The sequence below is a fragment of the Zonotrichia albicollis genome, chromosome 7 (genome assembly GCF_047830755.1).
Source record: "Zonotrichia albicollis isolate bZonAlb1 chromosome 7, bZonAlb1.hap1, whole genome shotgun sequence".
Classification (NCBI taxonomy): Eukaryota; Metazoa; Chordata; class Aves; order Passeriformes; family Passerellidae; genus Zonotrichia; species Zonotrichia albicollis.
In genome coordinates this window covers 22,136,818-22,152,054 of record NC_133825.1, presented here as the reverse complement: position 1 = coordinate 22,152,054, position 15,237 = coordinate 22,136,818, and the positions used below count along the sequence as shown (strand labels likewise).

Here is a 15,237-nt window from a genome sequence, read left to right as displayed (position 1 = left end):
ACTTGTGACACCACCAATCCCACCTGGCTGTCCTTAAATGCCTGAGTGCCTGCTTCCCAAGAAAGCTCAAGCACAACATAGGAAAAACAGTCATTACTCCTTTGATTTTCTGCAAATAGCAAAGGGGGTTGTGATTTCCAAGGCACAAAAGACACAGTTATAGCAAATTCTTGCCTAACATCCACATGTAATATCTATAAAATGTTGATCATATCATCCAAGTTGGAAATGCCCCTTTAGATGTCATCTCCACATTATTTACTTGCCAACATAGATAACTCAACAAACACAGAATAACTGAACTGCAATTCTGTACAAAATTATGATCTGACAACCCAACCGAAACCATCTGAACTGAGATCAGATCCCCACAGGAACAAAGTTCAGACAGGAGGTGAAGGTCTGCACTATTTCCACATGCTATGCCAGCTTGCACAAAGTTTTGAGGTTTTGAAGCACAGGTTTGATGTGCCAGCTCCACCTGAAGAATTTATGAAAACTATTACTGGTATGAATGTATTAAATTAGTAACACCAAAAGCAAGATCAACGACTACAAAAATCAATGTGCATCTGCAAAACACACAATCTTTCTAAATATGTAAGACCAACAAATTACAAGAATAATTTAAATGGGAAAACAACAAAGAAGTCCATAAAAAGACCATGAAGGTCTTTAATAGTGACTTTTCAGCTATCAGACTGCACTGGATGAAAAAACAAACGATAAGGTAAATTGAGAAACTCTGTTCAACACCCTAAGACTGGGATAGTCCCTGGTTTCACCAGTGAATTACTGTACTCCATTAAAAGTGACAACCAGTGTAAGAACCAGGCCCTTTGTGACCAACTCACACTTATAAGTAATGAAAAGGATCTGATGCATTAAAAGGCAAAAAGATTTTGGCATTTCAAATCCAAGATTCATCCTCCAGGCTGAAAGGTCTCAGCAGCTAGAAGTTTATTTCAAATTCTGGGAAGAAACTCCTGAATCCATAATGACTCATCTCTCCCTCTCTTAAGTTGTCCTATCCTACATTTACAAGTGAAAAATAAATCACTGGCTTTCATAACTGCTACCACAGTCAGAAAGAGCCAGAGAAGGGCTGGATGTGCTTCCAGGGCTTCCTCTCATGTTTATATTCACCTGAAGATAATAACTGTCTTATGCATCAAGCTAGATGAGATGGCATTGATCTCTTCCCTGCTGTTTTCCTCTCAGGAGCTCACTACCCAAAGAGCAAGGAGATAATTTCAGCACATCTCAGGCCCAAGTTTAAAGCCACTTCCATGCTAAAGTCACTTTCTTCAGATCACTGCATGAATAACATCAGTGAGTCCTCTTCTTCTTCCCTTTGTGAATATCATTTTAGAATCAGGATCCAAAAAGGAGAAGAAAAGAGTTCTGCAACTCTTGTCAAAATATTTTGTGCACTGCTTTTATTTGTCTATAATTTCAGAGGGTGGGGGGAGGGTTTACAAACCTAAATAAAATAATACCATTGATTTTAGGGGGAGAGATTTTATTGACTACAAAAACATCATGTAAATATGCTTCAATCAGATGTGGTGAAGTTAGTAGTAGTAACATGGAGAAAATTCCATGTCAGGGGAAGTGTCATGCACAAAATTTCCCCTAAAAATACTGTAGCAAATAAACTACAGAAATTACAGACAAGCTGCATAATCTATTAAGAGCTTTCAGTGAATTCGTAAGTTTTTACTTAATGCCTGCTTTTGAATTCAACTCCGATTTAAAACCAAATTGATTCCGCCTTGGAACTTTGAAATTCTAATTATCATTAAACAGAAAGATTTTGATGCTAACTGGTCAAGCCATTTCAGAGGTGGCAAAAATACATGCAGACACACACCAATTTACACTGAGAGCTTTGCAAACCCCACATATAATTACAATTTATGCCTTTTTAGGTTTTAAATGCATTTGAATAGGTAGTTGTAAAGCTATCTACTACAGCTTTAATTTTTTTGGGGGGAGAGGGGGCATACAGTTTAGGATTCTTACAAGAATTACAAACATTCATCAGTTTGTGGGTGCCAATGCATGGGTTTCCATAGCAGGGATTATGACCCCTATCAGGAGCAAAAACCTCTTTCTTTTACACACCTGGACACTTTGTGGAAGGGTTTCTCTCTGGAGAACTCCACGTGCCTGACGTGACAGACAGAGAGCCTGTAGGGCCAGTGGAAATTATCTAAAGAGCTTCTGAGTACTAAAAGGACTCAAGATTTGTGCAACAGTCCTAACTAGCTACCAGTAAGTTCTGCAGGGGCAGTGAGAGATGTCACATAAGGTCTGTCACAGCAGCTCACCTCAGGAGGGCCTGTGACATTTACAGAACCAGCTGTCCTGACACCTCCTTGTGAAACAGATAGACCCTGGAACAATGGCAGAGAATCAATGAAACCAAGAAACTAAAGTATTCAAACGTCCTCCTGGAGCTAAAGACTGACTGAGGTAATTTGGGGGTTCAGGAGGAAAAACACCTACCCAGCACTTCCCAAACTCATGAGGGCAATTTCACACAGGAGAGTTAGCAGTGCAGGAGCTGAGCAACCTGCCAGGAAACAATTTGAATCTTGGCCTGGAGATGCATGAGACCTACTGGGGAATGCCATCAGGGATACTTCAGGCTGTGCTGTATTAGCCACATCCTTCTACAGGAGATGCAATTCCCTGCTGCCCAAAACTTCTCATAGCTCATTTTCCATGTGAGTCTGCTGCTGTGGACCTGACCCAGTCCCCCCAGGCCCATTTTGTAACCCACCCCACCTCTGTAAACCACAAAGGCAATGCAGAGCAAGCCAGAGCAGGTGCTACACACACTGCATGCTGTCACTGCTGCAAACACAGAGGAGAACCCCTTCTCCCAGGTGTGGGGCCATGGGATGTGATCTGCATGGAGCTGTGGGGCTGGGCACAGGAGAGCCACCAGCTCCCACCCCTCCCTGCCATGATTAAACACTGGCATTCACTGCTGGGAATCTGTGCAGTGGCATGGAAAGCTCTGTCATAGCATTTCTTGTGGCTGTCTGGATGAAATGCACTCAGTGGCGTGCACAGCAAACATAAATTAGTTTACAAGTGTTTTGTTCCTCACTCCACATGTTCTGAGTTGGAGGATGAGCTCAGATTCCAAAAGGAAAAGTGCTTTTTCCAGCCCAAGCACCAAAATCTGCGAGCAAAAATCAGAGCCCTGCATCTGTTACCTAAATTTTAAACTCTAGTTTAAACTCTTAAATCCTGCATAAAAGATTCTGTTCTAAACAGAATGAGGAACCTAAATCCCTGTTGGGGCAAGGGCAGGACCAGCATTTACAGACACAAACAGGTTGAAAACAGTGACAGTGAGAACAGCCTTAGCTGTATGGGATCTTTGAGATCAATGCAGGCAGAAAGAAAACACAGAGTTCAGCTTCATTCTGACAGAAAGTTACCAAATACACAAATAAATCACTGCAGATTGGGTGATGCCATTTTCACATGGTGACTTTTCAGTTACAGAGCTGAACTAATATTTTTCTGGTTTTTAAAGCCATTTTGCATTAGAGAGCCAGGATTTGGCAGAACCACCACAAGGAATTGAATATCTCAGGAAAGACTTTGATTTTTTGAACAAAAATACAAACAGCAGGACTATTTTAATATCTTACCTGAGCTTAATCAGATGTGCTAATTTATTTTAATCCAAAAATTATCACTTCCTCTTAGCATTAGGATGAAGTATGTTTGAAAAGCACATAACAGTTAAATCAAATATAATGGCATAATACTAGTGAATTAAAACTTTCCAAACTGGCTAAAAAGACTTTACTCCTACTATATTTAACAGACACAGATTTAGAACTTGTTTTTAGTGCTATCATTAAAGTGAAGATCAGTTTATCACAGAAATAAGCTACAACCAAGCATACCAGCCCTATACAGTGAATCTCCCCTAGAATTTGGTGATAGAATGGGCCATTACTGTACAGTGCTGAAGGACCACTCCTGAACAGCAAATCTACAGAATAAACACACAGTGAAATAGAGCTTGTTTCTCTCTTTCCTCTCAAATATGCAGGGCAGCCTAAGTAAGATTTACATAAGGGATGAAAACAAAACTTATAAAGAAAAAAAAAACTTATCAGCAAGGAGAAGCTTAACACATATATACTCTGCACCTTCTCCAATGCTAAACTCCAAATAACAGTGCTGCTATACTTTCCCCAAATAACATACAAATGAATAGAAATAGCAGTTTCTATACAGCTGGTAACAAACCCCAGTAAAGCAAGAGAAAATACCATCCTGGTGCAGCAGAGAGGGGCAGAGCATCCTGCAGAGCAGCACATCGCCAACGCCAGGGCAGCTCGCTCTGCTCGCCCAGCTGTTGCACACAGGACCTGCAGGGGTCTGGGCTGCTGGGCTCATGAGAGCATCAGCAAAGATGTTTATCACCATGAAAATGGACACTATTGTGCTACAAAAGGCAGGAGAGAGCAAATAAAGTTCTCAGGACTGAACACCAGAGAGTTTAATCAAGTACTGTAAGATAGCTGAATAGTAAGAGCTTCTTCAAAAAATTACTTCGCAAAAAAAAATCCCAGTAAATGTTTTCACAGTTTGGAAATTACTGGTGGAGATAAGCTTATGGAAAAACATCTTCTCTAGAAAACAACCAAAGTTTTCAAAGATGCTTTTTAGCAGAGAACAACATCCAGTCCTGTGCTGACAGCAAGTAAACAACAATACACACATTTTAGAGGACTCACTGCAGTATTTTTTTCAGAGCACAAAGCTATTGCTGACATGGAAATTAGCTAGTAAACAGCTCTGTTCTGGCCTCAGTAGTATCTCTAGCTAAAAAAATATTGCCACTAATTGACATTTCCACAAAGCTTGGCACTCATCAGTACTAAAAACACAAATCCAGTTTCAAAACACAAATCCAGTTTCCTGGAACCCGTTGGGTTTTTTTTAATTCTGCAGTAGAGTAGCCTAGAGAACTGATCTGGCTTTGTGGTTTTTAACTGATGTGAATCACCCAAGCTATTGAAGACCCTCTGACCTGGTTCATGGAGTACAGGGATGTTCTTCCACAGCAGCTTCCTCACTTGAGGAATTTTTAAATCCCACAGGGAGCACCTTGAAGGTCACTGGGACTCTCAGAGTAAGAGTGGTACGTGTGCCTCCTTACAGATCACTACTAGCACACTACTAGCACTACAACTGGCTCCTCTGCAAGTTCAATTCACCTGTGGACTGTCAGGAGAAGAGGTATGTTATTTGAAAAATACACCTTTAAAGTACAGATTTGAAACTTTTTTTCTAAATATGCAAGATTGGCTAAAAGACTTCAAGTGTTACAAATATCTGTGTTACTTAAGGCCCTGATCACAGAACACAATGCTACCAAATGTTTGTGCAATTTTAATGAGTCTTCTACAGAGTGTTCTGAACACAAAGTAGCCACTGGCAAGACAGAGAGAAGAAATAATTGCAATATTCTGACTGCCACCTCAATCTATACCATAACCCAGCCATCAGAAAACAAAACACACCCAACAATCCAAAACATACCTCTTCCTACATCCAGCTTTGCCTCAAACAATCAAAGACTTAAAACACTAACACAAGAAACTCGATATGCAAATTTCACTCATTTCAGAATCCACAAATGCTTACTTGTTCTGGAAAGCATTCTCCCTCTTCCACTGCCATTTTCTGTGGCCAGATATGAAACCTGATGACTCAATTAGTTAACACTTTGGACACTGCACCATTGCTAAAAACAGCAGCCTCAGGAAGTGCTTTTCTTTTTTTCTTTTTTTTTTTTTCTTTTTTTTTTTTTTAAGGAACTAAGCACGGTGTCACTTGTTGCACTTCCCTTGGCGATTGAAATGGCAGAGGACAAGGGAACAGAAGACTGTTAAGTCAGTGACAGAGCGTGTCCCAGGATTCCTGGCTCACTTACCATATTTGCTGCCTCCAATCATTCCCCGTGTATGTAATCATGATCTGTGGAATACCCAAAATAGCTGCAGCATCAGCTGATCAGAAAACCACTGCTGCTTGGAATCACTCATGAAACAAGCTTTTGTCATTCTGCTTATCAGCTCTTTCTAATGCAGACTACTTTGAACTATTTCTAAAGGCAACAATAACATCATTTTACACTCCGTGTGTTTTGAATACCACATATGCCTGCCTCCCACTCCATGGTAATTTTATATTTATTCAGATTTTCTGATGACTAATTATGATAGGTTTGTGCCGCTGGTTCTAGAGGCTATTTTCCTGAACTAAAAGCCTGTTCTCTATGTACTTCAAGTTCCTAAACTAGAGATATTAAAAGCAACACCAGGCAAAATCATTTTGCTTCAGAGGGAAGCCCAGAGAGAGGTTCCTGATTTTCGTAAAGCAGACTTCTCCCTTTTCAGTGGAAGCTATCATCAGCAACAGGAATTTTCTTCATGCTTCCCCACAGTTACTTACATGAGGAGTGGCTTTAAAGGATGCCCACCTTCTGAGAAAGAGAATATTGGAATCTCTTCAATTCACCACAAGCTCCTGCACTGCACTTGCCTGCCACACATCTCACCTCACACCTGTGAGCTAGAAACAGATATCCACTGGCACAGAAGAACAGCAAAGAGGAAGAGAAGGAAAATAATAATGGCCTTATATTTTGGTCAGACAAGATGTCAGGCCTAATGTCTCATTTGAGAAATGCTGATGACAGAAAATATGCTGTATGTAAAACACTATTGGGTAATTTAAATTTTCCAGAAATATATCTCCATCAACTAGATCATAGCCACAAGGGAGGAGCTTTGCACTCTTGAGTTTAAAAACCAAATTATTATCACAGCAGTTCTCTATGTAGACATCTCTGTATTCAGAAGGTGCAAAATTTGAGGCCCTGGTGCACCAGCCATGCACTCAGGCGGACCTGGCTGGAAAACACTTCATTAATGTCGCTGATGATGCATTCTATTAACAGCTACCCTGTGTTCCTGCACATTTTTGCTGAGGGCATTACAGGATTCATGAGTAAGACCCTCTTCTGCCACTGACTAAATACAGAAAAGCCAACAGCTGTCTGCAGGTGGAGGAGCCTCCCACCTCAATTTCAGTACAAAAGGATGGCCAAGCCAGTTTAGATGAATTTACCTCACTGACATACCTGCACAGAGCTCCCTGTAGCAGAGATTTCAGTCACTGCCCCACAGCTACCTCAGCAATGCTGTCACTGCATGCCACCACACAAAACAAAGTATCCTGAATATCTAATTTATAAAAATAAATTTTGATTTAGCATTACTGCAATTTTGAGAGCTGTAATTTCAAAACAATAAATGCAAACATCTCAGTTCTAGAAAGCCAAGATCACAGGTTTACTAATCAGTGTCTGAATTTTTGTTTCTAACTGAAGAAAAGCTGGCTCTGAATAAAGCCCAGGTACCTAAATAGCTTTCTTCTGCCTTTGAAAAGGTGCTTGAGAACAAGGAGAAAGGAAATATGATAATTTCTTTAATAGGATTCAGGGGAATCACGTGAAATTTAAAACTTGCCAAATAGGTCTCTTTTGTAGGTGAAGGGATTAAATGGGGCAGTTCCACAGAAAGCCACAAGTCCCTGCAGAGGACCAAGGCCACTGTGGGGTGGTGTGCCCCTCGCCCCTGGAGTGCATCCTCCTGGCACGGGCTGGTGACACAGAATTTCTGGCAATGCCACAGCCAAGCTGGCAGAGGAGAAAGAACATTTTCAGGGACAAGGATTCCTCAGAGTCTCTGCTGTTCTGCTGGCGGGCCGTGGCCCCTGTTCCCCAGCAGTCCAGGGCTGTGGGCAGCGCCGGCTGGGCCTGGGTGCCAGCCTGCCCCTCCAGGCCCCCTGACCCTGCTCTCCCCACACTCTGCCTGCTCATTCCTCTGCCCTTCCAGAGGCTGCTCTGCCTTTCCAGAGCTGGCTCTTGGCTTCCTGAGCTCACATCACTGTGATGACACCCGTGGGTGACTGACCCAGGCCACTGCCCATTAACCTCCACAACACCAGCCTGGTTTAGGCCGCGACATTCCCACAAGAGCAGTTGTCCAATTCTCTCTCCGTTAACTTTGAAAGAGCAACGATCAGAATTACAAAAGGAAAGCACAAAGAAAAATTAAAATCTGCCGGCACCAAAAATTCATCTCAGCACATTCACATCCATCAATTCAGCTCTGATTACTGACTGCCATAAATCACAGTGGCACTGTGTTTTCTTTTTTAACCTTGTGAATCTATTTTAGAGCATTCAGTATGATTTCTCAATGCATACTATTAACAAAGGGTAGTATGACAGGCTCAATACTAATGGCAAAATCAATGTCTTATAGATTTTGGATAAAATTTCCAAGATCCTTTTATTCCTTTGCATCCTGAATTACATGATCTGCAAATTCCTATAGTAATTCTTAGCTTAGGAAAAAGAAAGGGCCTTGGATACAATCATGTAATTAGTAGATACACGAGGAAAAAACCATCCCAACAATCAATCTCCTCCCCTCTAGAAAAAAAGCAACAAAACCCCTTTACAATCTCATTAAAATGGCATATTTGGTCCAGATGGAGAATTCTTTTAAACAGAATAGTGGAAATGTCCTTTTACATTATCACTACGCTGCTCCCCAGCCAGATGGAGTGCTTGTGATTACTGGCTTGGAAGTGACTTGCAAACAAAGCAACACATGGCAGAATTCAGCAGCAAGAAAAACATGGTTTGACATGAGATGCAAAACAATATAAATATCTCTCCAAGAAAGCGAAAGGCAGGTTGAAATAGTTTAAACCATAATCTGGAGTTACTGGTCCAGATTTTGCAAGGAGAATTTTTTTTTTCCCTGTAACTGTAGTGGATGACATTTCAGACAGTTCAGAAAGATGAAGAGTCAGCTGAAGCCCACCAGTGCAGGGGATTTCTATCTCTGTGGTACTTCAGAAACCCTTTTCAGAGAGCAAATGGTTGACAATGAACACACACAGATGTGTGTTCATGCAGCTTACACCTATGAAGGGCCCTTAGTTTTATAACTTCTTATATCAGAGAAACCAATAGTAGTATCTGAGATATTTATTTATATAACAATTCTTTTCTAGTCATGAAAATAATGGCAAATGTGTGCCCCAGATGAGACTTTTGAACAGGAGTTCAAGTGCATACCTCATAGGCTTCTACAAGGGGCTACTATCAAGACAAAATTTGCTTACATTTACATTACATTTACTCATTTATACTGCTAACTGTTGAAATTGTGGGCACACAGAATGTGCAGCCACAGGAACAAAATTCAGAGTCATAAAATGCCAAAAGGATCTGTGTGAATTGTGTATGACATTTTTTTTAAATGTCTGCTCAACCACCATCCATCATGTAAATACTATGTTTGCTATATTGCCATTTAAATTATGCCAGCTCAGATCATCTGCTAAAACATCCACAGAATTAGAATTTTATCACCAGAAGCATATGCTCTCTTTCATTAATGCAAAAAAATTTAAACATAAAATGAGGATAGGAAAACAATACTCCAAACATTAAATAAATTGGAGTCATCAATCCCAACACTTCATCCCCAAAAAATCTGCCATATGCAACTCTGTAGTCTATTGCTCTTGAATAGAGGGTATCTACCGTTTCTGTAAATCCTTTAATTAACTTTTTTCCTTTACTTTGACAAGGATATCAGCTATCATACAAAATTTAAAACAGCAAATTCTGTAACTTCTGCTAGAAGACAGTTGAAACTTCTCTTTAAAGGCTTTCCAAAGGAATGAACAGGAAGCTTGTGGTCCCATCCTATTCTTTAGCAGCATGTAAGATCAAACCTCAAAGACTGAAATGCAACCACTATAAAAGGATAGCCTGCAGTAATTTTTCAGAAGTCTCCAAACCCTCCCAAAGAGCAGAGCCCAAAGCTGTGACCTGTGAAATCCAGCCCTTTGCAGATATCCAGAAGCCCGTGGAGGACACAGGGAGTCCTGCAGTGTTTACTGAGCCAGGGTCCCTGGCACTCCCCTCACCTCACCCCCAGCACTGCCCAGAGCGTGCCTGTGTTTTCAACAGCAAGGCAAAGGGCTCTTGGGATGAGGGACTAAAATAAATGATACATGCAAGGTATGAGTGGTATGCCCACAGCATCTGATCCACAAATCCGCTCCAAGTTCCTTTTTTTAACCCTGCATTGCTCCCTTCAGACATCAGAGTAGAATGTGTGTTTCCAGTGGGCCCTCATCAGCTCCAGCTTTCTGAAAGAGCACTTTTTGTTTAATTTTCATCCATCAGCTACAGTTTTCATGCCCAAGTTCTAAAGCTCCTTTAACTTCCAGTGACCCTAGAACTAAAACATAGCCCTGGTCCCTTGGGAATAGGAAAAACTGTGGCCAGCTGGAAGATAAACTGTTAGGTAAACCCAAAAAAAGGGACCATACATCAGTCACAGCTTCCACCACTGAGACTTCAGCAATTTCTCTTCCCCATCAATGCACTGACTCAACATGGAAAAGCATTTTCCACCTGCATTATGGAGAAGTGGGATTTTGCAAAACCCCTGCCACAGTATCACAGAAATACCACAACTGCCTTGGTAAGTATTACCTAACCTCTATTTTCACAAATGTGTGAAAACAGAGGTTAAGATAATAATTACCAAGGCAGCTTCTTGCTGTCAAGACCACTCTACACTCTCCAGATCATAAAGAACTAAAAAGAGCAGCAGAGTTTCATAGTATCATCCTGTAGGAGAAGCAGCTTCAGTGAAGCCAACCAAAACTCCTTGGCTCTATTAAGATTTCTTTTCCTCCCACTGATCACCCCAGAGGACACCCATGTCATTGATTTGCTCTGGAAGGCACCTCTGGAAAATACCGAGGTAATAAAGCTGCAAACTGGAGGAAGTGTTTACATAAGCATCGTGATGTCACATGATTGACTCCTGAGCAAATTGACTTGACACCATCATGCTTGAAAAATAACCAGTAAAAGCCAATTAGGAAGGCAGAAAACAAAAGGCAGAGACTCCAGGCAGGCCTGTGTTCAGTCAAACTACAAACCTCACATGAACTCTCCTGGAGATGAGGAGAAGAGCAAGGGCAAAGATCTATATATGGAAAGCACAAGGAGACACAGCATCAGACCTTCCTATATCATCTTGAAACATTGCTGATGTCTGCAATTTCTCTGCTGATTAATCAGATGGCTTGTTGCATGCCATGCATCTTGTTCCAAGTCCTACTGAAAAATGGGATTTTGTACAAGTTGAGTGCAGCAGCTGCCTTGCTCCTTCCCAGAGATACCTCACTGATGCAACGGATTCCACAAAGTAGAGATTCCTTGGGTATGAACATCAGACCTTAGCATTTTCTCTAAATATAAAACTTCTATTTGTTAACAGCATATAATTCTGGTGCACTTGGGAAATTGGTGGCTGTTGAGTGGTCTCCATAGGCATGTGAACACATAGGCACATAAAAATCACATGCAAATCTTATTATTTCACCACAGCACAGGAAAACAATGAACAGCTCAGAAATTACTTTTTCACTTTTTTAAGAATAAAAAACCAACTAATTGAAAGTGTTAGAAGGACGTTATATAAAATATACCATCCATTTGTATATGGCATCCATGTGACAAGAAGTTGGCTCAGGCTCACTCTTTGTCTGGATCGTATTTCTAGCAATTTTCAATATTCCATGACTGCCAGAAGCAAAGAATTAATCATTAAGATTCATGGTGACAACAGCAAAGTATTTCATCGTGAAGTTGAGTTAAGCACCAGAAATGTGACTGCTGCCAAATTAGCCCTTCCAAACACTCCCTCTCTCTGTTGTCTATCTTTTAGGCTTATTCAGAATATAACCATGATAGGAAGCCACCAAACTGCCAGATGGCTTCAAAATGCTCAGACATGAGTTCTGCACAGAAAAAGAAATTTCTATCATGTAATATGTTCCAAAAGCAGCAGTTTTTGGGACACTGACAAATTGACTGTCTGGAAGACTTTGGCCAAAAAAGCCCCAACCCACAATTAAGACATTTGACTATGCACCTTGATTTTGTTCCTTCCTCAAGCATCTTTTAAAGGAACAATTCAAATGAAAACAGAAGGAGGCTTCGTTAAAAGAGAAATGCAGTAAGAACAGACAAGAGTATCCACTCAGCACAGGCACATGAAGGTGTCCAATGCCCTGGGAAATGAGCAAACTGAGCACAGCTCTCATTGAGTGTCTAAGTTACATTTCTTAGATGGAGTAGGGCAGTACTCAAATAAAAAGAAAAACAGAAACACTAAACTAACTATAACTAATCCCATGAGCCCATTCCCAAATGCAAAGGAGACAATTCAGTGGAGCAATATTATGACCAGGGCTTTTAAACAACATTTAGGCTGCAACTCCAATGAACAGACTATGGAGAAATCATTACACAGTAAAAATGTGTGCAGACACAAGGTAAAACTTCCATGAGAAAACTAACATGAGAATAGCTTGCCCAGAATTTCTAATATGTGCAGAGTTAGATTAAAAAACAGAATAAAAATAAGAAATTAGTCAGAAGAGAACAAAGACAACTATGGATGGAGGTAGACAAAGGGAGTTCTTGACACCACACCTACCCCTATTTCCAATATTTCTGTGACTTATTGGGGCATCAGAGCTCCTGTGCAGGCAAGCCACACTCAGGGTCAGTCACAGTGGGAGATGCCACTGAACACAAGTGCCTGGGCAGGTAAAATCCACCTGAGCCCTGCCACAGACACTGCATGGGAGAACCTGCTGCTCTCCCAGTGCTGTTTGCCAGGACTCTCAGCACCGAGGGACCTCTCATCCTTTATCAGTCAGCATTTCAAAGTACTCTAAACTTTTCTCAAATTACACTTTGGAAGGACTTTCCAGGAAAAATGCAAATTTAAAATTTTCATTTCTTGTAATCATTACAAAGATGCAACCCCAAGATGTTACAATGCAATGAGACCAAAGAAAAATAAATGACTGTAACTGGTTGATTTCAGCATCCCTCAAATGCTATCCCCAGTCTCAGCATGAACACAGCCCAGTTGCTAGGACACAAACTGGTCCCCAATAGCCAGAAGATTGCCAAAGAGTAACCACTCACAGTTACATGGTGCTGCTCCCAGTTAATAAATTAACCTGTATTTCTTCTGCAGAACGACTAAAATCTAATTTTAACTTAATCCAGTTAGGCTCTCCAGTCAGTAGTTCTTCCCTATCAACTTCCTTTCCTAAGGCACCATCATTTTCAATGAACCAAGGGGAAAGCTACAGGAATTACACATTCTGAAGTGAACTGTTGCCTTTAAACACAGTCACAGCAAAATCTCAAATTATTTCCTCTTACTGAACCTTCATTCCAATGGCACAAAATTGAGGCATGGACAATTTATAGAGCAATACATATATAAACCCACTGAATTTTCAGCTACTTACAGATTCAGTGTTCTGAGCTGGTACAAAACTATCTCTCAAGAAATTCCACACTGAAATATCCGGGGAGCAAGCACAAGCAACTTCCAGAACCTTTTCCTCCCAAATATTAGATAGGGCAGTAAAACTGGACTCATACTGCCTCAACTTTGTTATTGCAACAGGGCTGACACTGTGAACAGAGCTTTCCAAGAACACTGGGAGCATTCAGATGTAATAACCTCAAGATGTCTTAGACCAGGAAGGAGTAAACATCCTTCTGCATTGGGGTGATGTAGGAATTTCCCTAAAACAGAGGAAAATTAGTAAAATGAATAAAAAACATTATCTCATCAAGATCAGTTCTGACACGCTGCTGGGGAATGAGGACAGCTGTGCAAACTGCATTCCAAACAGGACTTCTATTTGTCAGCACAGATGTATAAAAACAGCCCTCAGCTCTCACTGGAGTGCTGGCAGCTTGGCTAAATATTAATGCTGTCCCTGGAGCGCTGCTGCTGCTTCTGTGAGTCTCACACACACGAGAGGCTGGCCACAGCCAAGACAGATGCTTTCTGATGTTGCATTACAACTACAAGAGAACAGAAAATGGCAGCTTCAGAGACTGCATGAGCCCTCATATGGCTCCCCAGGAATTAGGGATGGGAGGGCAAGAGGAAGCTGCAGAATGGGTAAGTCCTGAAGTTAGGCTGAGCTTTCCAGATGCACTGGGTTATACTGGGGTGTAGTGCAACACTTCCCAGCTACACAGCAGGTATTTCAAGCTACAAAACAAACCCTTTAGTTTACAATAAAGCATTCAGAAATTCAGAAATTTTCCTATCTATATAGAGAAATACAAGAGCCACAGCTATTGAAGATCGTCATACAGGAGTTCTGTATCTCTCTCTGCATCACACTCCATCACACCTGGCAGTCATGCTGCACTTACCCAAATGCATTTCAAACTACATGAGGTCAGAGTAACACTGGGTTCTTCTCAGTGCTACATCAGTGAAAGGGGCTCATGAAGCTTTTGTCGCCTAATTTCACATCAAACATTTTGAGCAGATCCAGAAATCCACCTTGGAATGACTGCATGAATAATGCAGTCAATTACAACAGCACACATGGCCATAATCTGTTTCTTGCTAACCTGCTTAGTTAGCACTGCATTTCTTTTCTTTGGGAGAACCTTTAAGCCTGCAGCTATTATTGCAGCTAGCTCTCACATTTCCTTTCTCTCTGTGAACTGTTTTTTTTAAATCTGATGTTAAATAGCTTTCAAAGGGCTTCTAAAATTACTGTATAGCAGTAGTATTTCTTATATCTGTATTATCTCCACGATGCTTCATGAAAAAGCAATCCCTTGGCAGGACAAACTAGCTGGTGTTCACACTGCATAATGGAGGAGGCAGCAGCTGCTATTTTTAGGGTGCTGAATGCTATCCTCCATTGTAAATCTATTTATTTTACAGATATTTTACCGTTACAGCTATGCCTTCTTTGATTGATGGAAATCCTATTTATAAATCCTAGCTTCAATTAACAGCCCAATAAGTAGGCATTTTCCCTTAGTTACCTATTAGCCTAAAATAAAAACTGTACAGAGAAGCAGCCAGAGGAGCTGGTGCCTCACTGAACAGCATCCCTGGCTCGCTGTGCTGCGGATTCAAGAGGAGCCATCAGAGGGAGGAGGGCATCTTGCACCCTGCACAGACAAGAGCTTTCTCCTTTTCCATAAACCCCTTTCACTTCTGAACAAGACATGAA

The 15,237-nt window shown here is 41.1% G+C and overlaps 1 protein-coding gene across 33 annotated transcripts in view; it reads right to left on the bottom strand.

The window, feature by feature from the left end:
* The window catches only part of ANK3 (ankyrin 3), a 342,435-nt gene that overhangs the window by 142,701 nt on the left and 184,497 nt on the right, over nucleotides 1–15,237 (bottom strand). Inside the window, exon 1 of one of the 33 annotated variants that reach the window (XM_074544620.1) lies at nucleotides 5,689–5,903. The exons of 31 other annotated variants lie outside the window; for them this stretch is intronic. In XM_074544620.1, coding sequence (XP_074400721.1) covers nucleotides 5,689–5,724 — 36 coding nt within the window. In that variant the 5' untranslated portion in view covers nucleotides 5,725–5,903. Of the gene's footprint in view, nucleotides 1–5,071; nucleotides 5,315–5,688; nucleotides 5,904–15,237 lie in introns of those variants that run through there. One more of the 33 variants, XM_074544623.1, reaches the window with a different exon arrangement.